This window comes from Colletotrichum godetiae (assembly GCF_030913485.1).
Source record: "Colletotrichum godetiae strain CBS 193.32 chromosome Unknown BDP55scaffold_72, whole genome shotgun sequence".
In the NCBI taxonomy this organism is placed as follows: domain Eukaryota; kingdom Fungi; phylum Ascomycota; class Sordariomycetes; order Glomerellales; family Glomerellaceae; genus Colletotrichum; species Colletotrichum godetiae.
Window position 1 is genome coordinate 84,108 of NW_026851320.1, and position 25,764 is coordinate 109,871.

A 25,764-nucleotide genomic window follows, 5' to 3' on the forward strand; every position below is an offset into this window, starting at 1 on the left:
TTTGTGGCCACTTACTTGAGTTGGTGACCCTTCCTTTCCAACCATTCGTTACATTGTTAACGTCCTGCAGCTTCTAAGACCAACGTCCACGATTCCGATGAGGCTTATGAAATGCTAGCGTCATGGGTCTCTGCCCAAGACATCTCCAAAAACGCCATCTCCTCGCTTGCTAGTGTTGATAGCAGACAAGGAAAAGCCCTGGGTCATCTCAACTCTAACATAACGGAAAAAAAGCCTCTTCGATTCACACCTTGGGGAGAGCGGCTGGCTTTCCAGTACAAGGGGCGCCGTCTCACTCTGCAATGCACGCAAAATGAATCAGCCTTATTCCCGCGCAAATCGATGACAGTTTCCTGCATTGGCCGTTCTCCAGGGGTCCTTTGGGATCTTATGAATGATTGTCGCCTCGAATACCTAAGGCTTTCTGAAGGCAAAACTTCAATTTTCGAGCACCACAATAACACCTGGAAAAGAACTATTACCCGAGACGTCAGACCGATCGAAACCGTCGTCATGAACGAAGAGCTGAAGCAGATGCTCATTAAAGATGTCCGTTCGTTCCTCGATCCTACAGCTCGTTCGTGGTACGCGAATCGTGGGCTGCCATATCGAAGGGGTTACTTGATGTACGGACGTCCTGGAACCGGAAAATCCAGTCTCAGTATGTCTGTCGCGGGCTGTTTTGGACTGGACATCTACGTAGTCAGCCTTGCCGCTATCAACGATGGGCACCTCAATGCCCTGTTCAGGGAGCTTCCTCAACGCTGTGTCGTTCTTCTGGAGGATGTTGATGCAGTCGGCACATCACTTTCTCGAGACACAGACGCGGATGATTCCGATTCCGGATCGGAAGTGTCGCGAAGATCACCAAAATCACATGGAACTGTTTCATTGTCCGGACTTCTCAACGTCCTCGACGGTGTGGCTTCACAGGACGGGCGTGTCCTCATCATGACTACAAATCACATAGAGCATCTCGATGACGCTCTGATACGATCAGGCCGTGTTGATAAGAAAATCGAGTTCCAGCTTGCTGACGCTGATGTGGCCCGAAAGCTCTTCTGCCATGTATTCGAACAGTCGGAGGAGGAGCTTCCTGGTGCGGAGAAGCGAGACAGCAACAACGAGGAGGTCGGACGGTTAGCTATTCAGTTTTCGGGCTTAATACCTGAGCTGGAGTTCAGCCCTGCCGACATTCTGTCTTTCCTCCTAGCAAACAGGGGGTCTCCTTTAGGGGTTTTAGCTGAGGTGGAGAGCTGGGTCTCCCGTACCAGAGGGGAAAGAGCGCTGAGAAGGGGTGGCTCTTGGGTACAAGCGAGGCAAGGAGAAAGGTGAACGGCTGGAACCCTTGAGACCTTAGTCGTTCACATTGAGCGGGCCAATGTAGCGATCCACACTTACACGTTCTGTTTGTTCTTCGTTAACATCAACCCAACTCTTTGTCATTCCTTATACATCTCGCACCATCTTGGCCGCATAGGTAGCAGCCTCTGGCCGTACTGTTGTTATACATCTTGAAACACGTTCTACGACGGATTCTAGTTCGTTGGTGAAATTGCCTTTCTCTTGCTTCTGCAACATCCCCCTCTTTCTCTTCTGGGGTTGAGTGTTTGAGCTAAGTGAGCCGAGAGGTGGGCGACAGCGTACATCTGCCCGCTCAAAATCCACTACCATAATATTACCACTCACTGTGTCGCACGCATCGCCATGAAAGATCCCCAACTTGTGCAATTCCTTGCAAGCCTTGGCAACCGCGTCAACAACGTCTGCCCTGCTGGTTTGATTGGCGGACAAGAAGTGCTTGTAGATGCCACTATCATAGTAGAATGGTAGGATCAGATCTACACTTCCCAGGCATACGGGAACATGCTTTCCTTGGATCGAGTGGAGTCAATCATACACTTTGTATGCTGTAGGCGGTCCAGGTCGGGACTCTCAACGCCTTTGGCCACAAGTGTATAGCCGTATGAGGAAAGCCGCACCTTGAAGAGTGAGCCGATCGAGCCGGACAGGTAAAGCGGTGCGGCATCAGCATCACGGCCGCGGTCTTTAACGAGCTGGATACGAATAACTCGGAGGAATTCCAGTCGATTGAGGTGCTGAAGTCCATGGTCCCGAAAATTCTGGCAGTGTCTATCCATTAGCAAACCCTAGGAGGCATTGCGGAGTGCAAAATGGACGATCCTGTATACTCTGTTTCGTTTGGCCATGTTGCTGGCCTCCTTTGCCAAGTTGCGCTTGTTTTCTGTCCGAACCCGCCCTCGTTGACATAGTGACAGCTTTTTCGTCGGTATGAAATCGTGTCGGAGTGGGGGAAGGAGGGGTCTCTTCTTTGTCGTCACCGCTTTCGTCTCGATGCTTTGCGTTGCTGTAGGCACCGAGAGCGTGTCCAAATTGGCCCCTCGCCAGCGTTGAGGTTTGTAGGGAGAGGCGCGTGGTTCCTTGCCCTTGCGCACCGTTTCGGGGATGTTCCTTAGCATGTCGTCGTATTCTACTGCCCAGGTACCAAGAGCCGCGGCAGCGTCGTGCTAGGACGAAGGAGGTGGGAGCTGTGTCATCTGCTATTCGCCGTACCCCTCTACACCCCCTCTACACCCTGGCCGCGCGCCCCGCAAACAACCTATTGCTACGATCATATTACTATTCCACACGAGTCCGCTGGATGTGCCCCTGATCGCTTTGTCTCAGCAGTGTTGCGTCGTCGCTGTTGTAAGATATTCAACCCGATTTGATGAGATGGTTATCGTACCGCCCGGCTGGTGGCCCGCTGGCCTCGTTCTGACTCGTACAAAATTAGGGCTTCCGCGGGCTTGTGAAAGCTCGTGTCTGGCTGTCACTGTCTGTTGTCTCGCATTCGGACTTTTCGGACACAGGCTTTGGTCGCTTGGGTTCGGGCTTGCGTGATCGGGATACGTCTGCGCGTTCTTCGGAAGAACATCGTATCCGAGGTCGTTCTACGGATGGTGTTGATCGAGTTCCCCATTCGAGTCGAGCGTTTGTCAAATTTTCAGAGGAGGTACTGTTGGGGGCGCCGTTGTACCGTCGCTTTTCTCCAGCGCCAATCGGGCGCAGCTCAAGTCTCGGTCGACGCGAAACAGGCAAAGATGCTTCGTCGGGTAGCATAACCTGAGAGCGTTTGATAGGTTTCGGTGTGATCCGTGATGCTAGTTGGCGGGCTCTTTCTCTGAATTTGACAAATTTGTATTCCTGTAAGCCAAGTATGCCTTCCAACTTTTCCACGATTAGATCGGGCTGGTCAAGGAAGACTTCGTCGTCGCTGTTTTCGTCGCCTGAAGAATACTCGACAGTCCTTAATTGAACATCGTAGAAGACTGCGAGATAGGCTAGCATAGACCGGTGCCGGTCCGATGGGGGGTCTCTCAAGCAGTAAAATTCATTCGCATTCCGAGGGAAATGCGAGGGTTCTGGTTCGAGAATGCCTCGTTCAGGGTGATACACAACGACAGGGCGGATTGGCAAGGTGGGATTCCTTAGCGCATTGTTTCGGCTGTGAGCATGTAGCTGGCGCATCTCGGCTTCGAGGCGGTCGGTCTTCGCTTCAAGGCGATGTATGGATTGGTGGATGGACGTGAACTCAGCGTTCAGCAGCTTGTCCTGGGAATTTCGCAAATCAATGTAATCGTCGCGCGAGAGACATCGAGGCGGACCTCTGGCATCTGAAAAGAAGCAGGAAGGTGATGATGCCATCGCAAGTATAGAAGTCGTAGTAACGCGGGTTATTTGGCGACGAGAGAGCAGCGCTGTTGCGACGGTGCGTGACGAAGGGTTGATCAACCTGTACAGTATTTGGGGGTAGAGGCTATATTATGTAGGCGCCTGCTTTGTACCGACTTCATCAGCTAGTCCGAATTTGGATGGATCGCCTTGGTTCGGTTTCCCTCATTCGTTGGGAAGGTCGTCGGTAAGGTCGTCAGGAAGGGCTCCCTCGAACAGGTTGTGCGGAACGCCGGAACCTGTGAAGAGCGCAGCCAATCTGCAGTCTCCCAACCGGGCTTCTAGTTCAAGGGTTTCGATCGCAACGTGCCCGAAGGCTAGCATTCAATGCGCGTGAGATTGGTTTGGTTCTGTAAAGCATGTCATCGATCTTTCGTAGGGCAACAGTGGGCTTGGTCATCAAGTTCTGTAGTACCCGGCTAAAGAGACGGTGCCACGCACTGGGTCACGTGAAAATTGAATGACTGGGAGTCTATTGCCGATTGGTAATGCAGCTCGTCATCAGTAGAGGAGGACGTAAGCAGATCACAGGCGTCGGCGGCACGATTTTCCGTTTGATTAGGCTCTGCTCACCGGCCCTTAGGTTCTCCCGGTGCTTACGAGTCGAACCCATGCCACAACGAAACGGACATGCCCTACAGCGGCATGCCACAGTGGATGCCCTACAACGAAGTGCCCTACAACGAAATGCCCTACAACGAAATGCCCTACAACGAAATGCCCTACAACGAAGTGCCCTACAACGAAATGCCCTACAACGAAGTGCCCTACAACGAAATGCTACAGCGAGATGCTCTACAACGAAATGCTCGACAACGAAATGCTACAACGAAATGCTACAACAAAATGCTCGACAACGAAATGCTCGACAACGAAATGCCCTACAACGAAATACCCTACAACGAAATGCCTTCGAATCATTTATTGCGCATGCATCACATTCGCATATTCTACAATCAAGCCTTCCATGAGCAAGCTTAGCAGAAGCGGTGTTTGCTTGGTGCAAGAGCCTGGCATGTTAACAGGTCGCCAGTGATGGGAGGCAGTCAGAAGAAAACATTAAATTTTCGACTGCAAGTGAGGTTATTGGCAGCATATTCGAGCCACAAACCGGCGACTTTCTATCTTTCAAATCCTGCATCCCGGAATCCGTATTTGAGCATTTGCGAGACCAAGTTCCAGGATTACGCGAGGAACTGGACTGGAACCGGAGAACAGGCATCTGGTGAACCTACAAGGACACTCAAGAAATCGCTTTAGGGGTCTGAGCAGAACCCCGCGCCATGGGGTCAAATTGACAGAGACTGAAGGCGGGTGCGGGGTTGTTAGATTCCGCGAATAAGACCGAGGGGTCCCTATGCCGTCATAGTTGGTGGGGTTGTGTTTCGTGGCTACATCACTACACATGCAGGTACTTCCCCAATCACCACAGTACCTCCACAGCCGAAATTGGCGCAAGCTGATTTTGGCTTTTGAGTCAGCATAAGCATCTATCACCCCGGGCGACTTCGCGCTGATTTAAGAGCAATCATCGGACTTGTAAGTACTGCAGCTTATCTGCCGGTTACTTTTTGTCTGTCAATGTACCTCATAAGCAGAAGAGCCCAGAACGGACCTTTTCAAAACGGAGACGATTCCCTTGTAAGCCCATTTCGATTATTAGCCTAACTGTAGTCTGGGAGTAAGCAGGCGAGGGAAGCCTAAAATAGACGCTGTGACTGGAAACACGCTCCAGCCGACCATCATCTACCAGTCACACCCGCAACGTGGGCCCCTCAAGACTAGTTACGCTGCTTCTCTCGTTGCTTACTACTGGTATCAACATGCTACTCTTTTGATTATCCGGTCGTTCCTAGTATTCGAGACTTTGCATTTTCCGATTACCAGTAATCGAGGCCCAGTATACCAAGGCTACAGGTTACCAGTTACACCCCAGAAACGGGATCCTGGAGACTGGTCACGCTGTTTCGCCGATTGCATGCTACTGGAATGGCGACTATTCCTTGTGGCTATTCTCAGTATCCGAGACCTTACATTTCGAGTTACTAGGAATCAGGATCCTGCTTCCTTTTTAAGAAGCATCCACTGGAGGCACCGAAGGAATAGCACTATTTTCGTTTCGCTAAGTGCGGGGTAAAGCCAGTTAGATTCATTGCCTGAGAATGTAATATTTGCCCAATTGAATTTTCATGCATCGACGTTTTGGAGTAAAAAATGGAGCTATTGTGCACTTGATGGGATACCTGTCCACTCTGGCAAATGTTTGCCTCAGGCATCTCTACCCCGCGCAGGTCCAGCCCACTTCAGTGGTAGGACTGTCCACCATTCGGCGCCTATGCCTTCGTCGCTACTGAATGCTCGTCTTTCAGACTCAGCAAGACCGTGCAAGGTCCCGGCAGCTATAAGCCTGGTTTTAGTCAGCCGTATCTCTGGAGCAAATATTGTCCCCAGGCCGTCCCAGGCCGTCCCAGGCTGTCCCCATGTTGTCCCAGGCCGTCCCCATGTTGTCCATGGACGTCCCCGTTGTCCCAGGCCGTCCCCATGTTGTCCCAGGCCGTCCCCATGTTGTCCATGGACGTCCCACAGCGTTGTGCACGTTACTAACAGTCTTTCTACTCGTACAACTGCCTAGTTATCAACTTGCCCTGCTCTGCCCCATCTGTTCGTTTGCAGCTGATGGCTTGAGTAGGGCGGGCCCGTTGCCTTCGGCAGCTGCCGGCGCCCCACTGGTGCGCGCGACTGTCAGAATTCTGGAATCTTCCAGGTCGGGGCTTCCCAGAAGCCCAGGGAAATGGCACTCTGTCGCCAGTCTAGCAGCTCCGGTACTTCTATGGCGCCCTGGTAATCCCTTGCTGTTAGCCCATTGTAACCAAAGTAGTAGGCCGGGTGGAAGTGTAGTCATCTGGGCGGCGATTCAACATACGCGGTAGGTCGGCGGCGCGCTTCGAAGACTATTACTAGCAAAGCGCTCAGAGGCAGACCCCTTGGATGGGAGACATTGGGGCTGATCGGGAGTGGGGTTAATTGCTGGCGCTTGAGGGCACTGACACTGGCAACCGGTCGGGGGGATGGATGATCAAATCGGGACGGGGTATGGAAATGGTCGGCGAAGAGGATGAGATATTGGCGCGTGCGTCGGCCTGCGATTCGCATCGATGCAGTTCAAGGCAGGCGTCTAAGGGACGTGATTTAAGGGATGCGATTTAAGGGCCGTGATTTCTGCTCGGGACTTGTGCACTGCAAGCATTATTTGTGATGCGCCACGCAGAAACAGTGCAAATGGGACTAGTTACTCAGCTACTAGCCTGGTCGTGAGCAAACCGTTTGCCGATTGCAGTGTGACGCGACGCAACCGACGATGGCGGATACAGCAGAGCCTGTGATGAGCAAAGACAACCCGCGCGCTACCGCGCCACGACGGCTTTCTTGCGGCCCGGCCCTAAAAAGTTGGAGCAAGGGGAAGGAGACAGTGGGCAAGTTGTTCAACTTTAAAACCTTTTTTGCCTCGGCAATGACCTGCCATTGGATGACATCATTCGAATGATGATGTGACGGTCAATCCAGGAACACTTTCGGCTTCACTGCCAGGCGTAATACATAGTGGCACTACCGCAGCCGTCCTTTCCTTCAAGGGGTTAATAATGGGAAGTAAGCAAGGGTGATACTTGTCATGGTAGCCCTCGGTATCGGCCACGATGGGGCACCCAGAGAGCTATTTATAGTGCTTGTGTTTCCTCCGCAATGTTAAGTAGGCCTCCCTTTTGATTCATTCCATTGCGTCGCCGCACAATGTTCTCTCTGACCTTTTCAAAGTTCTCGTTGGTTGACCCGCTTCTTTTGCAGGAGTAAGTCAAGTTTGGTGGCATCAATGTCAGTATTGAGGCCACAGAGGCTTGATACCACAGTATCGCTATACTAAATAATCATACCCCATCTAAACTATAGATTCGGTACAGCATACCTCTAATTCTAGGATCTAGTTTCTACGGTTAGGTCGCCTCAGTCCCGCAGACAGGACACTTTCACTTGTCCCGGCCAGGCACGATTGATGTACCTCACCCCGAAGCGCGCGCCCGCCTAGACCCCACTACTATGCCGAGTCCCCGCACCGAACTGAAGACCCTTCTGCGTATTTCCGCCATCAGTTAGAGCATTGGCCATGGTGCCAGATTGCACTAGATGCTGAGCTGCGCCTGAGATATAGTCCTCAATGAAAGAGCACCCGCATCCACCATGCTGGAGAATCATGTGTTTCAGCGTCAGGATCTCATCGCGCAACGTCGCCGCTTCGGTATTGAGACTCTTATTAATGTCTTCGATAATCGCCTCTTGCGTTTGTAATTTCTCAATACCCTTTTGCTTTTTCTGCCGGCACTTGTACGCGGCCTCGCGATTACGTGCGCGGATCTTGTTCCTCTTGCCGTCACCGCCGCTAAGATGACTGCTCAAGTCGTCGAGGCCGCTTGTTGAAACGGTTGAAGCACGTTTCTTCCTACTCTTCTGAGTTATTTTTGCAGCCGTCGATGATGCCCCAGCGCGTTGGCTAGTCTCTGAAAGCCTTGGTCGGCCTCTGCGGCGATTTCGTGCCTCCGTTGAGTCTACTGGCTGAACCGCCTGTGTTTTCTTTGCCGGATTACGAGTATGGGGGTCAACAGGCGACAACATAGGTCTTTCCGGCGAGGACAGAGACTCAGCAAGGTTGCCGGAAGGTGAGTCCTGCCATGACTGAAAACTTTGCATCGAGGTCGCCGGTTGTCGATCCGCTGTAAGCCAAGGGGCTGCGGGGACTGAATTCAAGGCTGAAGATGACACAAACAGCGCAACGTTGTTTCCTGACGGCTGTGGCAAGGGCAGGTGTTGCTGCTGGAGCTGAAGCCATACAGGTTGGTCATGCTGATGTTGCTGCTGTAGAGTGTCTGCGTCTGCTGCGTTGGCGAATGAGTGGGGAGCATTTCGAAATATGCTTTGACTCGGTTACCTACGTTGGTGAATCGCGTTTACACCACCGGCGGAGAAGTCCATCTTTGCTGGGATTCCCTAGTGACTGAGATATCGTTATTCTTGGGGAAGACGGAAGCTTAGTAGGGTTCCCTGACCGCCTGATTGGCGAAATTCGGTCTTTGGAAGAGCGTTGGTCGTACAAGTGATGTATCTGCAGCACAGTGTCTTACATTCCTGACGAATGTATGGTGAAACGGGGGATGATAGAGCACGACAGGATGCTTGGTAGAAAAAATGTTGACCTGAGTCAAAGAGGATTTGGCAGTTGAAGAGAGGTGCAAAAAAAGAGAAAAGGGCTGGGAGCGGGGAGATTGACGACAAGACCAGCCCTGATCGGTCTTCTGGGCCAGTTTGGGCCTGGCAAGAGTGAGGCACGGCACAGCGGTAGTAGATGTTTGCATGCCGATACTGTATGATGATGCCATGGTCTCGCCGTGCAATGTACTGTCAACCTGCTGGCGTCCGCCCCAACAGTGGAAGGTGCCGGAGGTGACCTCCGGCCTGAGACAGTATGTGATTAGATATCAATCACCGGGATCAAGTCGGCCACGCAATCGATTGGATATCAACCACTGGGAGATTGATTCCCTGGTGATCAACCCAAATTCCCGCCTGTCTAATTTACTTCATGCCTTGAACCCCGCTTCTCATGGAAGCAACGGTTGAAGCGCGAACCACACGCCCATCATTTTGCTAGTGTATATTGATAAGCTTGTAGAATTAATGACAGTAGCGGGGATGAAATCCCCTTTATAAGAGAGTGTCGCTTGGTTCCTATTTGCATGAGTAATGTATGGGTATTGCATACGTTTCATATGCGTCAATCAAACACTTGTGCATTGTGGCAGGGATCTGGCCCTCTTGGGTCTGACACCCTTCTTGATCCTCGAGGCATAAATATGGAGCAATTAACTAGTTTCTAGTCGCTGTGGGGCGCTCCCATCCATTGGTTTTTCAGTACGGAGGTGCGTCTCAATAGTCCTTGCAGTCGCTGCCAAGCCCCAGACCCACAATTACTGCCCATCTGAACCAATAAGAGCCTAGGGATTGATCTTGACCCACTTTACTTACTTTCCCCCTAGCACTGCCCATAGTAACGATTTTACCCTATATACCGCTATTACAATACTACCATTAATCCTATGATAATATCAAAACCGCTAAATTGCTATTTATTATGCTGCTCTTTTTTCTTTAGTATGGATCCTGAGATGCTGATAAAGAAGAAGCTAGATCTAGGCGTTAGGGTAGTGATTTTTGCTCTATGAAGTTGACTTGTTGGGTGGACTGTTGAATAGGTCTCTTAGGCTTTAGAAATTCTAGTTCGAACTGTTTACGGCGTTTTTGCCTGCGTAAAAAAGAACGGATTCGACCTAACTGCTCCTACCTTCTCGATTGAGCCTGCCTATTATGAAGATGCCTCTCGAAGTGGCCGTTTAATTAAATAGATGAAAGAGGTTAACGATGCCGTTATCTGTAAGGTCTGCTGCGACCGGTATGGGCGTAAAAAGAACTGTACTGATATTGTTGGGGACTTATTAAGGGACGAGGGCGTTGATGTATCTGTAATGACTGTTTGGCGAATCCTTCGTTGCTATGGCTTTTATAAGATTAAACTAACTTATAAGCCAGGCTTAATGAAAAGGATGCGGTAAGAGCGACTTAAGTGGTACCTCGACTATTAATACTGGACCTTCGACGATTGGAAGCGGGTTGTATAGTTAAACGAGACCGTGGTTGCCCTTAATTACCGCTGCGGTAGTTATAAGCTCTGGCGTCGCCTAGATAAGGCCTATTTTAGGTAGTGTATACGAGAGAGGTGGAAGGGTTATTCTGAATTCATGTTTTGGGGGTCTTTTTTATATGATTTGAAAGGGCCGTGCTACTGTTGGATTCCTGAGATTGCTGTTGAGAGGAAGGTTGCCGACGTAGTGATTACTGAGCTTAATGTAGAGCTTGAGCCCGTTTGACGTTAATAGTGGGAGTTCGAGAGTAGTATAGAGCGAATAGGCTTACGGAATTAACCGGGCCGTAAGCCTTAATTTAATTAGAATGCGAAGTTGGGTAAGTTAATATGGAACGGTAAGGGTAGAATTGACTGGTATAGATACTGTAAAGAGATCTTATTACCTAAATTATTCCCTTATATTAAAGGATTATCTGGTAATTTAATTGTATAAGAGGATAAGGTACCCGCTTATGATTATTACTTTACTTATTATACGTATAGCCTTTTCGAGATTACGAAGCTTCTCTGGCTGGGTAATTTGCCCGACCTTAATCCTATTGAACCTTGCTAGCTATAGATAAAGAGATAGACTATTAGAAAGGGGGCGCCTTCGTTACGGGCTGAAGTAGTACGTCGCTGGTAAGAGTGCTGGAAAGTATTACTGTAAGAGGAGATCTAGAAATGGATAGAAAGGGTACCTTACTATATCTAACAGATAATTGCCCTAGAGGGCGGCAATGAATATAAAGAGGGTCGTCGGGCTGGATTATACCGTTAAATGACCATTAATTGACCTTAATTGATGACTTTTTATTGCTGAATTGACGATAATTACAGTGGGTGGAAGTGGCCGAATTTTGCCGCTTGTATATACCCTAGCTAGCCCCTTGTCGACTCCCCTGTCTATGGCAGGGGTTGGTCTTGGCAGCAACTGCAAGGACTATTGAGACGCACCTCCGTATTGCAGTTGTTCTAATCGCCATCCACACAGTAATCTACATATTCCGCCCGCTACCTGGTAGACGCCAGAGCGGCCTATACCCTTACCGCCAGCTTGCGTTTAGCGCCTTTGCCTTTTTCCCGCTTCTGATGGCCTCTCTGGCCTTCATCAACTGGCCTGGCTACGTGAACAACGGCGAGTCCTGCTATTTGCCTGTCCGTCCCGAATGGACAAGGCTCGCCCTTGTCTGGGTGCCCCGCTACATGATTCTTCTTCTTATTGTTATAGTGTACACATTTATCTATATTAATGTCACGTTGCGCATGCGACGCTTCAGTCGCCTCAGCACCATGAAGCGCGCGAGTGCGGCGCAAATGCTAGACGATGGATCTTGGTCTTACATCCCCTCGGTGCCCCCTGCTCCAACATCTCGCCGGGGGTCCGAAATCTCAATGGACGGCTTAGAACGGCAGCGTACCTCTTCCGCGGCCACTACTATGACGACCGAAATCGAACTGCTACATAGCCGTCAGAGGATCATGTGGAACTGGCCATCGTACGGTACCGACGATGATGGCCATATTCCGGTGCCAGATGAGGTCGTCTCATCCCGCACGTTGGGTCCTAGCATGAGCCACCTCTCCACTACTTCTAGGCCCATCTCCTCACCCCCCAAGAGTTATATCCCTCACGACACCGTCGATTTGAGTCCACCTGATTATCACTACCAACACCAAGCAAGCGTCAGTGCATACCGGCAATCGCCCATCAGCCCGACAAGTGCTCGAGCCAAATCGCTTGGCAGTATTTGGTCAATTCTCCGCCGAGGTACATCTCTCGACTCGGGCCCCGAACAAAATGCAACTCCTTTTCTCTTTCACCCGGATATGGAAGGCACGGGTATGGCCCAGACGCGCGATAGGATTCGTCGCCAGTTGCGACTACTCTTCGTGTATCCCCTTGTATACATACTAATTTGGGCGGCCCCCTTTATCGCTCATAATGTGCACGGGGATAACCCAGAGAGATCTGGCTCTTTTGCGGTCATATTATTATCACTCGTGAGCCTTTCAACACAGGGCTTAGTGAACTCCTGCCTGTTCTGCGCTGTAGAGAAGCCCTGGATCAACAGGTACGAGAGATACAGGAAATTATCGTCCAAAACATGGCGAGGTAAAGACGGGAAGCGATAACGGAATGGTCGTGGGGACATCATCATTTATTTCGTCGCCTTCATACCCAATGAATTGAATTGAAGTTTTCTTGATTACCCCATATTAAAAACTGGTTACCAGTCAAGCACAACTCTCCCACAGTTAACTGTTTGGCCATCATCAGTGGTTTCGGTTGTCGGAGGGGTGTGTTGGCACGTGGATCCGCAAGGTCCGCAATGAGGAGCTCTGACCGCCTTGCGTAAGAGACATGCATAATAAGATTTGATTAAAAGTTACAGGCATACTATAGAAGATGTTCGCCCACGCATCCGGCCCATAAGGCTAGGGCCCCACCCCAGCCAGACATGTCGTCATGCGCCTCCACAGTTGGACCTTGGTCAGAACTACATTCCAATTGGTTCGGTGGTATAGCCACTCACGTAATCAGTATCTCTATCAGCGTTGCGTAAGCAATCAGGTGTTGAAGCACAGATAATTAGTCATCTCCGCGGAAAAGATATGCTACATACACCGGAGCAAATGCTCCGCAGACATGACCTCGCGGGACGAAAACGCTGAAAGCCGTCTCGGAGTTGAAGCCGCCACTGCCCCTGACGGTACGGAGCTAGAGCTACGTATCGGAATGATCGCACCAACTTCATAATACAACATTGGTGATATGAGAGACCTGGGTCGTGTAACGGAACTTGAAGCGGGGCCGACGGAGAGGAAAACGATATTTCGACATCTCGAGTTAACCGCCTTCTTGTCCTCACACCAGCCCTCCAAACTCTCCCACTTCGCCCGGCCGACCATCCCCTTAGAAGCCTCTAGACAACCAACGACTTCGAACACTCTTTCCGCGGCTTGCCCAGGATCCGTCACTGGCAGAAGACGATATGGGGGCACCAATAGACGCAAGAGACTACGTCCACACACGACAAGAGCTTGCAATTCTTGTCGGAAAATGAAGATTGCTGTGCGTACACTGTATTCTCTGTCTTCCGTCCCGTTCCCCAAAAGATTCCTACAAACTTTCTCTAGGGCCCGAGGCATTTCCGCCATCTCGTGCATCAACACTACTGACGGGCTATGAACAGTGCGATGGTAAACCGATTTGCTCTCAATGTCTGCGCCGTAGCATCAATTGTGACTACCATCGAGCGATCCCGCAAACCCTACTGGACTCCATTCCTGCGGGGAGTAAGATCGTGGACAAGGACGACGCCTTGAGTAATGCGGACGCAGCAGACTTGCTCGGCATCTTGAAAAATGTACAAGACGAGGACGTTCTGGACGCAATTCAGCTTCTCCGAAGTGGCTATAATGCGGCAGAGGTCGGCTCTACTCTACTGCGCCACGGCGCTGGATTGTCTAATGGCGCGCTCACCAGAGCGACTTTGCCACCTTCACAGACGTCCTTGGAATTTGAGCTCATGATGAGACACCCCATTCCGTATCCCGCTTGGGCACCCGTCCGGCCATCCAAGCTAAACCTGCAGTACCTTGGTTTGCCGAGAAAAGGCTGCTGGGATGGAACTAGCGTGAACTCGTGAGTTGACTTTAGTCACAAAGGCTGGGCATGGATAAGCTTGCTTTCCTTGCGAGTCCCGATCCAACTGTAACGACGTAAATGCAACAGCGTCTTGCTCACCAGTGCTTTGAACAGCCCTGACTAATTTATGATACCTCTAATTCCAGTACTACAAACCCATTAGATGGTCAACGTTACACTTCATTTTTCGGTAAACGACATAGAGAGAGTATTTCAGGCGTCTCGAGTATAATTGCCTCTCCTGATTTGACAACACTGTACGACAATAGATTACTTGGCGTTGACATATCGAAGTGGACGGATCTACCTATTACCAACGAATTCTCGATTACTGTACTGTCAACCTACCTAGAAACCGATCATCCTATAATCTCGCTCTTTGACGTTGATTTGTTTCTAGAGGGTCTCCTGGGAAATATAGAGTTTTGCTCTCCACTTCTAGTTAACGCTCTATTCTCTTGGGCATGTGTGAGTAACCCCTAACTGACAGACATCCTAGATCAAGCGTGGAACCTCACAGTGTTCTAGCAAGGATATATGGCTAAAGAGCCGGAAGCCATAAATTTTGCCTTCAAATTCTATGAAGAGGCGAAGAAACTGTGGAAGGTAGAAAAGGAGGCCGGGGTAGACCATATCTGCACCGTAATCGCAGTGCACTACTTGACTATGACCGCAACATCTCTTGGAGCTGGTGCGGAATATGTCGATTTCCTTGGTGATACTCTAGAGATGGCTAAGAGGCTCGAGCTCTTTAATGCCGACTCTTCCGACCCGCCAAAATTTATGATCGACAACAGTATAAATTGTCAACAAGTTAGGGCTCAGACTGCCTGGGCACTCTTCAATTCTGTAACGTACTTCACCCACTGCGACCTTCCAAATTTTCCCTTCTTCTACCCCCATCTATTTTCTTTCCCCAGAAAACAGATCCAAAAATACGCACTCTTGTTGTATCTGCTACATGCAGTCGGAGAGTCTTCGCCTAACCACCCAATACAGAATACTTTCCATGCACGTCCATAAGCGTTTGCTCGAGTTTTCACCCCGATTTCCCATCCCAGATACGAGGATTTCGCTTGTAGGGCGCAACGAACAATCTAAAGAGAACAAGCGACGAAGCTTCCATTCAGCTTTATTCAGAGAGAACTGCAAGTTTTTCTCAATTGTCCACGACATGTTGCAAGTCATATACGGTCCAACCCAAATCCCCTACGCCGATGCCATATCTCTTTCCTTTGCAGAAGCAACCTACAGACGGTTGTTGTCCTGGGCCGATGGTTTACCACTTGAGATAGCGCAAGGCGAACAGTGTACTCATCATGTGATGTTTTTGCAGTAAGCCATTAGCAAATAGGAGAAAAATGTTGAAACGGTCATAAACTGAAGCGCTCATCAGTATCTGCTACCACTTGGCCATACTCGATTTATTTCGCTCACTCACTCGACAAAAGTACGGATTTCGAATACGCCTTCGATCCTTTGACTCTCAGGAAGCGACACCAGAAGCTGTAAACGCAGCGTCCGTAAAGCAGCTAAAGAGGATCGTCCTCTTGTACCATCTTAACTACCCAGAGTCCTCGTTCTGCCTCTTCTGGCATTCGGCGCTACTTTACTTGGCTAACGCCATGCTCCGCGAGGCGAGCTTCTCTGGGAATGACGAAGAAGTAGAATTCTACTTCCGCCTCTGTATAACGAGCTACCGAACGCTCTACAACGGATTCCGCTTGGCCAAGGGAATCGCGCTAAGTCTACTTTCCATGGCTCTTGACAAAGGCGTCTTGGGCCTTCAGGAGGCGAAGGCGATCAGGAAAGATCTTGAGCTGAGAGGTAAGCGCCACGACATATCGGACCGAGTGATGGAATACTTCGTAGTGGATTTAGACTTTGCTGTAACGAATCCTTCCGCTGCTCAGGCAAAGAAGCTCGTTCAAAACCTCGAGAGAACGTTGATCTCATGAAACGACGAGCATAGAGAGGCGCAGATTAAGGATTGATGAGCATTTTATTGTTTTGAATTAATGACTAGTTAGTGCACATTCGGTATGGGGCCTGTATCGCTTATAGCCTAATAATTGGAATGACTACTTGGTTGATTGCCGGTCACTGTTGATATCAAGTGAAAACATCAGGTTCTCTAAAGTCTGCTGAGTCTCGTGTCCAATTTACGCCGTAACCATCGACGATTGTCCGGGAACATGACATATGGCAGAAAATTCCTACGAGGAGGCCCTCAATGTTATGACCAATATGATACCGTGCATATTGCCGCCAATTCTCCCTTGGGTAAAAAGATCATGAGCTTGCAACAAGCCGACAATGGAGCACTCAATCTGTGCAGCATGGTCTGCAGGGTTGGCCATTCGGGGATCCAATACTGCTTTCCGATTGGTCTATAACTTATCGCAGAGGAAATGATGATGCCAAGTGATCTCACTTTCATGTGATGGGTAGCTGGAACTTTGTCAGTTACCTTATATGCACATACATCACCAACACCTACAATGAGGCACACGCGGTTAAGAAGATGTTGGACCGTGATCTGCCCACTTCTTGCGTATCCCACCATGTGCGTCTTCTCAGAGAGATAGAGTTAGGCTGCAGGAGGAAGCCAATTCCTTGGAACAGCAAACTAGATACGGGTCTGTCCGTTGCATCTGCAATATCATTGATTGCCCGGATCTCGTTGTCGAGCATGATACTCCCTGTAGCTACCACTTCGAAGTGGTAGCTACAGGGGTTTTCTTTTGTGCTCCTGGTGCTGTAGCCTTGGGATCAATGGCCTCAATCCAAAGCTCTATGAAATCGTCGTGAGCGCAATCGGCTTGTTGGTGGCAGTGCAGTCCAGCATACTTCCCAGGTTGGACGATGGTGGGTGCTGGAATTGACAAACAGCTTTGTAGATGCAATTCGGTTTATCTTAGTACTGTGTTTTAGTGCCTTAACCTTCCGTGATACTGTGGCTAGTTGAAGTTCTTTCTCGTAAAACGCCTTGTGAAATATTGCGAAATAATAGCCGTTTTGCAGAGAAAATTGGTGTAGTTTCCTGTAGAGAGCCTAAACTCATACGAAGGCTCAGTACCAACGGGTCTAGATGCCTGCTTCATGCGCTCCTTCCCGTTCATCCGTTACTCCTAAATCTTCTCAAATCCGGCCTCCTCGAGTCCACCCTCAGTGGGTAGAATTGGCCGCCCTGCCATCGGAAATGGCCAGAAAAAGGGATTATCTATAACCGTATCCGTCTGTACGACCAACGGCTTTCTGGTCTCAGCGCCCTTAGTGCCAGTTGCCGTTTTTGGGTTCAGCCCATCGGCCTTGTCGCCGCTGCTGCCCCTAGCGCAAGTGGATTCATTCTCAACATGGTTTGGCGCAAAAAAGTACAGGCTGCTTGTGTGCGGCCTGACGAGATGCCCATGTTCCTCACTCCATGTCGGCCCCTCACACATGTTGATGTCCATATTCCACTTCTTCGTAAGGTATCGAAGAATATCGAGTGATCGTTCCGCAAAATGGTGACAAGGGGCCATCTCCTCTAAATCTCGGATGCCCTGCGTGATCGCCTCTGCAACGCAAGACGGAGTCAGCATTTGAGCTGGTGGGTCGGCGCTAGCTGTGGCTAGTGTATTATAATCTCTCTGCACCGCCGTGGAGGGTGTGTCAACAGCCAGATGCATGACGGCTGCTGTGAGTGCGAAGTACGGCAAAAAAGATGGTGTCCTGCGCAGAGTGTATAACTGCGAGTAGGAACGCAGAAGCCCTTGAATAGCGTCGGCCGCCTGTTTACAAATATCTCGGGGTAACAGCTTCGAACCAATAATTTTTAGTTTTATGAGTGGTCGAAAGAGAAGTAGGACTGCAAAGTGATAGTACATACTGGGTTGTTCTATCAGTGCCAATTCCACTCATTGTTTGAAGTATCCTTACTGGAGGAAGAGGACTGCTGGCGTATAGTTGAGCCCTAATCGGAGTACCTGGGGTATCCTAATATACCAATCGAGATACTGGGTGTAGATGCCAAGCAGGCTATGACTGTTTAACAGTCGTCCTGGAGTGTGAAGAATATAGAGACTGTGGTGCACAAGTTCGCTCAGTTCACAAAAGCACTTGTATACAGATCGGACGTTGGATGGCTGCTTAGCGGAACGCTGTAGCGGGACTCCTGAGAGGCTTAGTAAGGTTTGCGAGTTTAGTGAGAACTTACCGTCATCCGGATATGGCATCCACAAGGATGCCTCGGTGGCATCGATGATAGCGGGCCTCGGTGGCATCGATGATAGCGGGCCTCGGTGGCAAATGAGGGACGTAAGAGCATTGTGGAAGCGAACCAGTTGTTAGAGACCACGCACTAAGCAATCGTTAGCACTGGCACGTGAACCAAGCGTTCGATATCCATGCTCACTGATCGAGCGCAAAAGCGCCCCAGAAAGTGGCAACCTGCACTGCGAACTTGTCATCGTCCCCATCTTCTTCAAGCTGATGAAGACCCATCTCAACAGCTAGACGAATGCTTTGCCTTGTATAGTAACAACTAGTCGAGTCACGGCCGTAGCTGGCCTCTCGGATGGACATTATTCCCAAGGCTTGAACGGTGGTCAGACTGTGGTGGTCTTCTTCGAGATCGATAAGTCGCTGGGCCTCTCTGAAAAAATTATCTCCGGAGATTAAAGGACTGTTTGGGTTGGCCAGCGTAATCGTATGGCTAGAGAAACAACACCCCAAAGCTAAGAGTGCATTAACCAGTATGGGTGAACAGTACCGATGAATACCGTTCTGGAAATCACTAAGAAAGTGCTCTTTGCTCAGAGGTGCAAAGACTGGATACTCCCAGCAGAAATACAGGTCAAGGAGGTGTCGCACAAGAGCGCTGTCGTCCGTGATGTCCGACCAATCCTTGGAGGCCAGATTTATACCAGGTAGTTCAAGTGGTATGAGTACCTGATCAAGAACTTGGTATTCCGAGCCGCCCTTAGAGATTTTCGCATCGCTTATGGACTCGCCCGTGGTACCAAACGACTCCTGTGCCGCGCTGTTGGTGACCGCGCTCCTGTTCAGATCAGGATGCGAAACAATGCCGACACTGTGACTACGCGACGAAAGCCGCCATGGGCTGTTGGAATCAGCGTCTTGGCGCGAGTTGGCCTGCGCGAGAGTTGGACTTAGAGTCACATTCCTAGGGCCTCCAAGGTCTCCTATTCTAGCAGGCGCTGGTGTCGATATTAGAAGCCCGGCGCTGGTACCTGAGTCGGTATTCGCGTCCCCTGTCTGTTCCGTCGGGCGATTGAAAGTTCTCTGACCGCCGCCAGAGGGCAAGGCAGCACCTAACCACTCCGAGACGGATTTTAAGCATTGATCGTTGCGTAGCTGTTGCAACACATCCTCCCACATGTCGGAGCACGCAATGGCAGCGATCACTTGATCGCTGCATTGCTGGCGGTCGCGCAGCTGCTCGATTTCGGCTCGAAGGTGCTTCTTAGATTGGCGAACCGGAATTTCATAGGCGCACTTTATATTTTTCTGGATACTACAACGACTACATGGCATTTTTCCGTCGCACTAAATGTGGTACTAGTTAGTATGAGGAGGTTAAGGAGACGATAAATTCCAGCGAGATCAGAATCCCACCATCGCTTACTTTGGCGTGCATCTTGCGGCACTCGGCACATGCAGTGGGCGTAACCAAGCCTAGACTCCTGCTTCTTTTGAACAACTTGCTGGCGCTAGAGCTGCCAGCCGCGGACGGAGTGGGCGCGAAATTGGCCGAAGGTGTAGAAGCAGGAATGGGCGCAAGCGTGGATGCAGAAGTGGGAGATGCCGCCGCGGACGAAGCACACCCAGCAGCGGTCGGGGCCTGTGTTTGGCTGCCGGCCTCCTCCATATCAGCAGTGCTTCTGCTGGCGAGCAGTCGAGAGTCAATTGAAGATGCGCAATGAAGGGGCGCGTAGGGGTCAAGGTTGGCAAGGAAGAGGATGACAAGAGTGCTTTGCGGGTCACAGGGCGTATGCGATTGTGTGCGCGCGTGGCAGTGTACTGAAAAGGTAGAGAGTTGACGACGGTGTTATACCCCATCGAGTGCGAGTTGACCCCATTTTGCTAAGACTACGAAATACCCAGTGCTTATTAAGTGTGCCCGTACCTGGGCTCGAGTTGGATGGACGGCGGTCAGCAGACCGGCCCGGGACCATGAACGGCTTTCCATTGGTTCGCTAACCATCCCTCAACCATCCCAATAGCCAGTACTCTGCTCCTGACGGCTTCGGCGGGGTGGGCCGCCGCATCCAGGAAACCCACTATTTACCCACTTCTACTCCAGAAATGGTCGTGCCACATGCAGGCGTCTCTTCCAAATGCTAAACCTGGCATCGCTTCGCGAACCAGGAGCTAACTGATGTAACGTCTGCATATACTGAGGAAATAGGGATTCCCCAGTACATCGACGTCTGGGCTAATAGGTGAAAAAGCGCCAGGCGTTGGAATTGCTGTATGTTAGCAAATCTTGTTGCAGTACAGCTCCCGCCTTTGCTTCCAGGCCTCATTGGCCCAAGCGTGAGCTGAATTTGGCACCAACAGCAACTTCAGAAGCCCAGTCGAGCTTTGGGAACACTGCGAACAGAGCTTTGAAAACATGAACCTGAAACTATTTACCGTAGAAACTCGAGCAACTCGAACTTGCGCTAGCCCGTGCCAGCCCTGCTAGCGGCCCACACTAAGCCCTTTCGAGGGATCAGTTTTATCCGATTATATAATCGACTAAACCGTATACGGAAGGCGGTAAGTGATTATTTTCCATTTTTTACTCCTACCCAACTGCCCACTTCCACCGATTACATCACCGATTTGACCACCAATTATACTGTCAATTATACCTCCAATTACACCTCCACCACGGGCCTCGTCGACGTGCCCACGATGCCCTCACGACGGGCCCTTGCCGAGAAGGATTCGAATACGGCAAAAGTGCCAATTACACCTCCAGCAGCTAAGCGCCGCGGGCCTGCTCCTACCCCCATCAAAGACCGGAAATATACACCGCGAAGTGGCCCAATCAAGCGCCGCCAGCACCACTATACCCACGATACCAAAGTCAACGTCCTGATGTTTTTAGAGCATCACCGCGTGAGGAAGCTCGACGAAGAGTCGATTTGCCCCCCGAGGCTGCGCCAGGGCGAGACCGAGCTCCCAGGGATATACAGACGTCCCACATACCAGGAAGCCGCAGATTGGTTCAAAGTCCCTCGAAGCACGGTTATCTCCTGGTATCAGAACCGCGAGTCAATCGTCAATCGGTCCTCCAACTACGCCTACCACCCTCAGTGGCCAGAGCTCGAGACAGCGCTATACGGCGCCTTCCGCCAGCGACGAAGTGAGGGAAAGCTCGTTAGTACCAGTTGGTTCAAAAGGACCGCTAAGCGGATTTTCGCCCAGCAGAACCCGAACAGCAAACATCTTTTTATTTTTTCCCCCGGTTGGTTTCGTGGCTTCCAGAATCGTATGAGAATTACCCGACGTCGACTTACCAAACAGGCAACGAAGTTACCCACTGAGTACTTCAAAGTTGTCAACAGCTTTCTTTCCTTTATCCGACGAGTTAATCAAATGGCCCTGGCTAAGGTGAAGCGGTCTAACGTCGGAGATTTACTCGGAAGTCCAGCCCGTCGATTTCCTAACTCGCGAATTCTCAACCTCGACGAGACCCCAGTTCCTTTCGAATACCTAGACGGTTACACATACGACGACGTCGGGGCCAAAACCGTGGCTGGCAAGAGCGACCGCAGCGGTTGGGGCAAGCGGCAGGCCACATTAATACTCTACATCTTCGCCGACGGCATACAACGAATTAAACCGAAAATAATATTCCACGGCAAGCCCGCAGAGGAAGGGGGTCAATTATGGAAAAAAGAGGGCCTATTATACGCAGAAGGAGTGACAGTTGAGTTCAACAAGACTGCCTACAACAATGAGTACTTGTTCAAAAGATGGATTGAAGAGGAATTGGTAGCGCTGACTAAGGGAGACGAGTACCTATTGGTAATGGATGTCGCTTCCTTCCATAAGACAGATTCCATCCTTGCGCTATTACGTCAGCACCACATCACACCCTGCCTCATACCGCCAGGGACCACTTCCCTCCTCCAACCTCTCGATACCGCAGTCAATAAGCCCTTCAAGCAGTGGCTTTCAGAAGCAACCGACGCTTACGTACTCGACGAGGAAGAAAAAGCGCTGAATAAGCAGGAGGAGCTCAAGTGGGAGACGGGTATGAAGAGAATAATGGTCACCAAAACAGTCGAGACGGCAGCCGCTAAATTGGCCCACGAGAAGGGCTCAATGGTCAGCCAGGCCTTCCTGCAGTGCGGAATATCTATTCGGCCCGATGGCAGCCAGGTCGACGAGATCCGGATCAAAGACGTGCCCGCCGAGGCCATCGATTACACTGGGTGGGAGCTCTTCGACGTAGAAGCCCACATTGAGCAGGAGACGCTGCAAGAGGAGATTCCAGACTTCGCTGTTCTGAACGACGGGTTAGAGTACATTTTCACAGCAGAGGAAGTCCGTGATGGCATCAATGGGCAGTTCGTCGACCCGACAGTCCAACCGCCGTATGAATAGGGGCCCGTTGGAGGCAGTGGGCCAGGGGACAGTCAGGGGCTCGGTTGCTTACGTACGACTGCTTCCAATTGACACTTTTGCCCTTTTTGCCAATTCGACGAGAAAAGCTCAAAACCGACGAGAAAGCCAAAATAATTATTGAATTATATCAATTGTGGGTCCGGCCTCGACGGCGAGCTCTCATTGGTCAGATCGATCGAAATGTTAACCTACGCCAAAAATAGGTGGCGGCCGCATTTAACCACTTTAGGCAGTATTACGATTCTGCCAGAGCGCTAGCAGGGCTGGCACGGGCTAGCGCAAGTTCGAGTTGCTCGAGTTTCTACGGTAGTGACGTAATGTATCTCACCATCACCAAGGAGAGGCCCACCACTCTCCTCCTCTAGGGTGAGGAGGAACCGGAGTTCAACTCCGGACAGTGCTTGTCGATGATTGGCTGATGAGAAGCAGAGTATTGCATTGCATATCACTAGCCCACATTTTGAACAGTCACATTAGTGCCCTGGACTAATGGGCGGGGTACGCCTCGGAAGGGTTGTACGGATGGTGACCTTTTTTTTTTTTTTTTTTTTAAATGTCTAGAAGAATTGGGTCCGTTGCGGTGTTCAAGGACGATCATGATGTCCTGCCGCTCATCAGCCAATCATCGACAAAGATCCTCCGGAGGTAAACTCCGGTGCATCTATTTCCCTTGACTGAGAAGTAAATCATATGACATCAAAGAGGCACCCTACGTCATTAACCAGTTTCAGTGCTCTTCTCTTCTTTTTCGCCCCCCAGTCAGTGTCCTCAAGCTCGAGTGAACTCCTTCAAAGTATTCTCGAACCACGGAAGGGCCCAGTTGGGGATGTAGAGTGGCGGCAGTTGATCCTGATGGTGGGATGGTGTGACGAGGCTATACTAGGCCTAGATAGGCCCAGAAGTAGGGTATTCTGCGATACAAACCGTCATTCTAATGCCTAGCGTTTATATCAGCCATTGGCCGAAACTTCGATATCCTATTTTATCCCCTTTTATAGGAAGATGCAGATCCAAGGCGTAGACTTGTCTAACGCAGCAAAGGTAATCCAGCTTCCCCATCCGGTTCATGGCCCGTGTGGGTCCCTTCGAGGGCATTAGTCCCTCATGTAATGTACATAAGTTCGGTCTGTTCGTTACATTGATTCGGCTTGACGTCGTTCACCCTTCCCGAGAAACTCTCAGGGCTTCTGCCGGGTCATCAGCTTGTTCCATTGTCATGGGGAGGCACCATACCAGACCACAGCCACAGCCATACACCTTCATTCCGTCTGAAAACCAAGCCAGCCAGCCTAGTCTGCCGGGCCAAGAATCATTGGTGAAGTAAGACGCACATGACTCCACCACAACCATGATCAATTGCTCAGCAGCCATGGGTATCGCCGTCGGTGGTGTAGTGGATACTCTTCAACAAGATACGTTACAAATTGGTGCATCTGATGAACGATTCTTCAATCATTTTAACGACTTCACGAGCCATCAGACTTTTCAACATCAATGGACGCAACTTATGTTCCAGAATCTGCAGCAGATGCGACTGCAGCAATCAACAGAGCATGAGGGAAGCTATTCATCCCAAGTCGTGACCCCTTTGGCCTTGACCTCAGATACTGAGGCCTCTCAGTTGACCGAGAATCGACAATACTCCCCTTCGAAACAGAGTAGCCCGCGGTGGCTGAACTCTTCCGTTAACAACCACACAGAACCACTTTCATCATCGAAAACCTCTCTCCTATCGTCGCCTAGCAGTATTATTTCATCGGCTACTGAGCCCCCCACCCTTAACCCGGCCAAGAAGACGGAAACCCTGCCTCCAGGAAAAACTGGGCTGCTGAAGCGCCGTAGGGGTCGGCCAAGATTCTCGGATACTGGCATGCGCAACACACGTACGGTAGCATTGACGGCAGCCAAGGAAAAACAAAAGGCTCCCCAATACACGTTGGCCGATCAGATGAATGGCGTCGACAACTTCAGACACGAGCACGGCGATATCGACCAGAAAATGAACCGTACGCGTTCGCGGAACCGCAAAGCCGCATACAAGTCTCGGCAGAAGAAGCAGAAAGAAACCGAGGAGTTGCAATTGCGGGCGGCTGAGTTAGAAACTGTCAACAAAAATCGTAATAGCGAGGCGGCAATGCTGCGCGGCGAGATTCTGGTGCTCAAGAACATGATCCTCCAGCACAGCGGATGCGAGTGCTCATACATCGATGAGTACATTTCTAATACGACGCGGCAACTAGTAGAGTCAACAATAGCGGTGACTGCTTCTGCCGTTGGTGTAAGCCAAAGCCAATATAATCAGCCTGGCACCAAGGGGCCAGGTGGGGAGCGGTACTTGGACACTATGATATTGGATATGGATCCTGATACGGGTGTCCTCGTTGGGGTCTGAAATCAGTTGATGATGCTTCTTTTGCAAGTATGACGGCGGTAACTTGGGCGTGCACGGGTCAAGTCGAGGGCCTTGTGCCGTTCTAGAATAGATCTAAGTTCCTAGGGTCGGAGTTTTCGGAACTTGCGGCACCGCAATAGGACGCTTAATACCATTTGTCGGTCTTGGTGTGCGTCGGAAGAAGGTTCTGGATCTAAGTATCCCATCGAGTGCTGACTGACCGACCCCATTTTTGCCAAGGCTCAAAATACCCATTTTTACCCCAAAAACGCCGATATATAGTTATTTAATTGGACAAATATTTCTAGTATTTCCAGACAATGAATCTAATTGGCTCCACCCCGCCCTTGGCAAAAATGGGGTCAGTTAGCACTCGATGGGATAACCTCCGCCGCCAAGAGCTATCTTGTCTACCGCGCTGTCGTCTGTCCTAGTCACGAATTCTTAGCTGCCGCATGCTATCCCTTTCCTAGTATCTAGATTTCTACTCAATATACAATACCATCATCGCTAATGTAAGCTGCATAGGAAGCTTCCAATGACATTATTTCCCTTCCCGACGACCTTGCGTTGCAAATATGATGGCCCAGTATTTTTATCGTGTCGACTATCGATAATTGTTGTCACGTATCC

General features: G+C 50.4%; 8 protein-coding genes across 8 annotated transcripts; 4 read left to right on the forward strand and 4 right to left on the reverse strand.

Annotated features, from left to right (window-relative positions):
* Positions 1-111: 111 nt before the first annotated feature.
* BDP55DRAFT_565032 (mitochondrial chaperone bcs1) lies at positions 112-1,335 on the forward strand (the record flags this gene model as incomplete). The annotated part of the gene is made up of 1 exon (XM_060570386.1): positions 112-1,335. One exon carries the CDS (start codon positions 112-114, stop codon positions 1,333-1,335), a length of 1,224 nt encoding a protein of 407 aa, XP_060423284.1.
* Positions 1,336-1,392: 57 nt separating this feature from the next.
* Positions 1,393-2,636, reverse strand: BDP55DRAFT_393821 (uncharacterized protein). Its single transcript, XM_060567232.1, has 3 exons — positions 2,193-2,636; positions 1,983-2,123; positions 1,393-1,743 (listed from the first exon to the last, which is right to left on the reverse strand). The coding sequence occupies exons 1-3, from the start codon at positions 2,478-2,480 to the stop codon at positions 1,450-1,452; spliced, it is 723 nt and encodes a 240-aa protein (XP_060423285.1). The 5' UTR covers positions 2,481-2,636; the 3' UTR covers positions 1,393-1,449.
* An 823-nt stretch (positions 2,637-3,459) lies between these two features.
* On the reverse strand, positions 3,460-3,708 carry BDP55DRAFT_565010 (uncharacterized protein; the record flags this gene model as incomplete). Its single annotated transcript, XM_060570383.1, has 1 exon — positions 3,460-3,708. A coding segment is annotated over one exon (249 nt), but the record flags the coding sequence as incomplete, so codon positions are not given.
* Positions 3,709-4,223: 515 nt separating this feature from the next.
* BDP55DRAFT_637751 (uncharacterized protein) lies at positions 4,224-4,716 on the forward strand (the record flags this gene model as incomplete). The annotated part of the gene is made up of 2 exons (XM_060573022.1): positions 4,224-4,251; positions 4,319-4,716. The coding sequence occupies 2 exons, from the start codon at positions 4,224-4,226 to the stop codon at positions 4,714-4,716; spliced, it is 426 nt and encodes a 141-aa protein (XP_060423287.1).
* Positions 4,717-7,332: 2,616 nt separating this feature from the next.
* Positions 7,333-8,946, reverse strand: BDP55DRAFT_394217 (uncharacterized protein). Its single transcript, XM_060567235.1, has 3 exons — positions 8,718-8,946; positions 7,663-8,651; positions 7,333-7,605 (listed from the first exon to the last, which is right to left on the reverse strand). Exons 1-2 carry the CDS (start codon positions 8,755-8,757, stop codon positions 7,813-7,815), a joined length of 879 nt encoding a protein of 292 aa, XP_060423288.1. The 5' UTR covers positions 8,758-8,946; the 3' UTR covers positions 7,333-7,605; positions 7,663-7,812.
* Positions 8,947-11,554: 2,608 nt separating this feature from the next.
* Positions 11,555-16,198, forward strand: BDP55DRAFT_773261 (uncharacterized protein; the record flags this gene model as incomplete). Its single annotated transcript, XM_060581170.1, has 6 exons — positions 11,555-12,148; positions 13,660-14,111; positions 14,261-14,582; positions 14,643-14,968; positions 15,114-15,449; positions 15,511-16,198. The coding sequence occupies 6 exons, from the start codon at positions 11,555-11,557 to the stop codon at positions 16,070-16,072; spliced, it is 2,592 nt and encodes an 863-aa protein (XP_060423289.1). The 3' UTR covers positions 16,073-16,198.
* Positions 16,199-16,820: 622 nt separating this feature from the next.
* On the reverse strand, positions 16,821-20,189 carry BDP55DRAFT_708183 (fungal-specific transcription factor). The gene is made up of 5 exons (XM_060578094.1): positions 19,744-20,189; positions 18,511-19,664; positions 18,313-18,368; positions 18,036-18,270; positions 16,821-17,984 (listed from the first exon to the last, which is right to left on the reverse strand). The coding sequence occupies exons 1-5, from the start codon at positions 19,984-19,986 to the stop codon at positions 17,246-17,248; spliced, it is 2,427 nt and encodes an 808-aa protein (XP_060423290.1). The 5' UTR covers positions 19,987-20,189; the 3' UTR covers positions 16,821-17,245.
* Positions 20,190-23,870: 3,681 nt separating this feature from the next.
* BDP55DRAFT_394775 (uncharacterized protein) lies at positions 23,871-25,440 on the forward strand. The gene is made up of 2 exons (XM_060567239.1): positions 23,871-24,059; positions 24,134-25,440. Coding segments are annotated over exons 1-2 (999 nt in total). The 5' UTR covers positions 23,871-24,058; the 3' UTR covers positions 25,132-25,440.
* The last annotated feature ends 324 nt before the right edge of the window (positions 25,441-25,764 follow it).

Coding starts and splice junctions, on each gene's coding strand:
- BDP55DRAFT_708183 (XM_060578094.1), bottom strand. CDS start 19,986: ATGGAGGAGGCCGGCAGCCAAACACAGGCCCCGACCGCTGCTGGGTGT. Junction 19,665..19,743: donor GCCGCAAGATGCACGCCAAA/GTAAGCGATGGT, acceptor TACCACATTTAG/TGCGACGGAAAAATGCCATG. Junction 17,985..18,035: donor CCAGCAGTCCTCTTCCTCCA/GTAAGGATACTT, acceptor AGAACAACCCAG/TATGTACTATCACTTTGCAG.
- BDP55DRAFT_393821 (XM_060567232.1), bottom strand. CDS start 2,480: ATGCTAAGGAACATCCCCGAAACGGTGCGCAAGGGCAAGGAACCACGC. Junction 2,124..2,192: donor ACATGGCCAAACGAAACAGA/GTATACAGGATC, acceptor AGACACTGCCAG/AATTTTCGGGACCATGGACT. Junction 1,744..1,982: donor CGATCGGCTCACTCTTCAAG/GTGCGGCTTTCC, acceptor GCGGTTGCCAAG/GCTTGCAAGGAATTGCACAA.
- BDP55DRAFT_394217 (XM_060567235.1), bottom strand. CDS start 8,757: ATGGACTTCTCCGCCGGTGGTGTAAACGCGATTCACCAAC. Junction 8,652..8,717: donor TGTAAACGCGATTCACCAAC/GTAGGTAACCGA, acceptor CAGCAGACGCAG/ACACTCTACAGCAGCAACAT.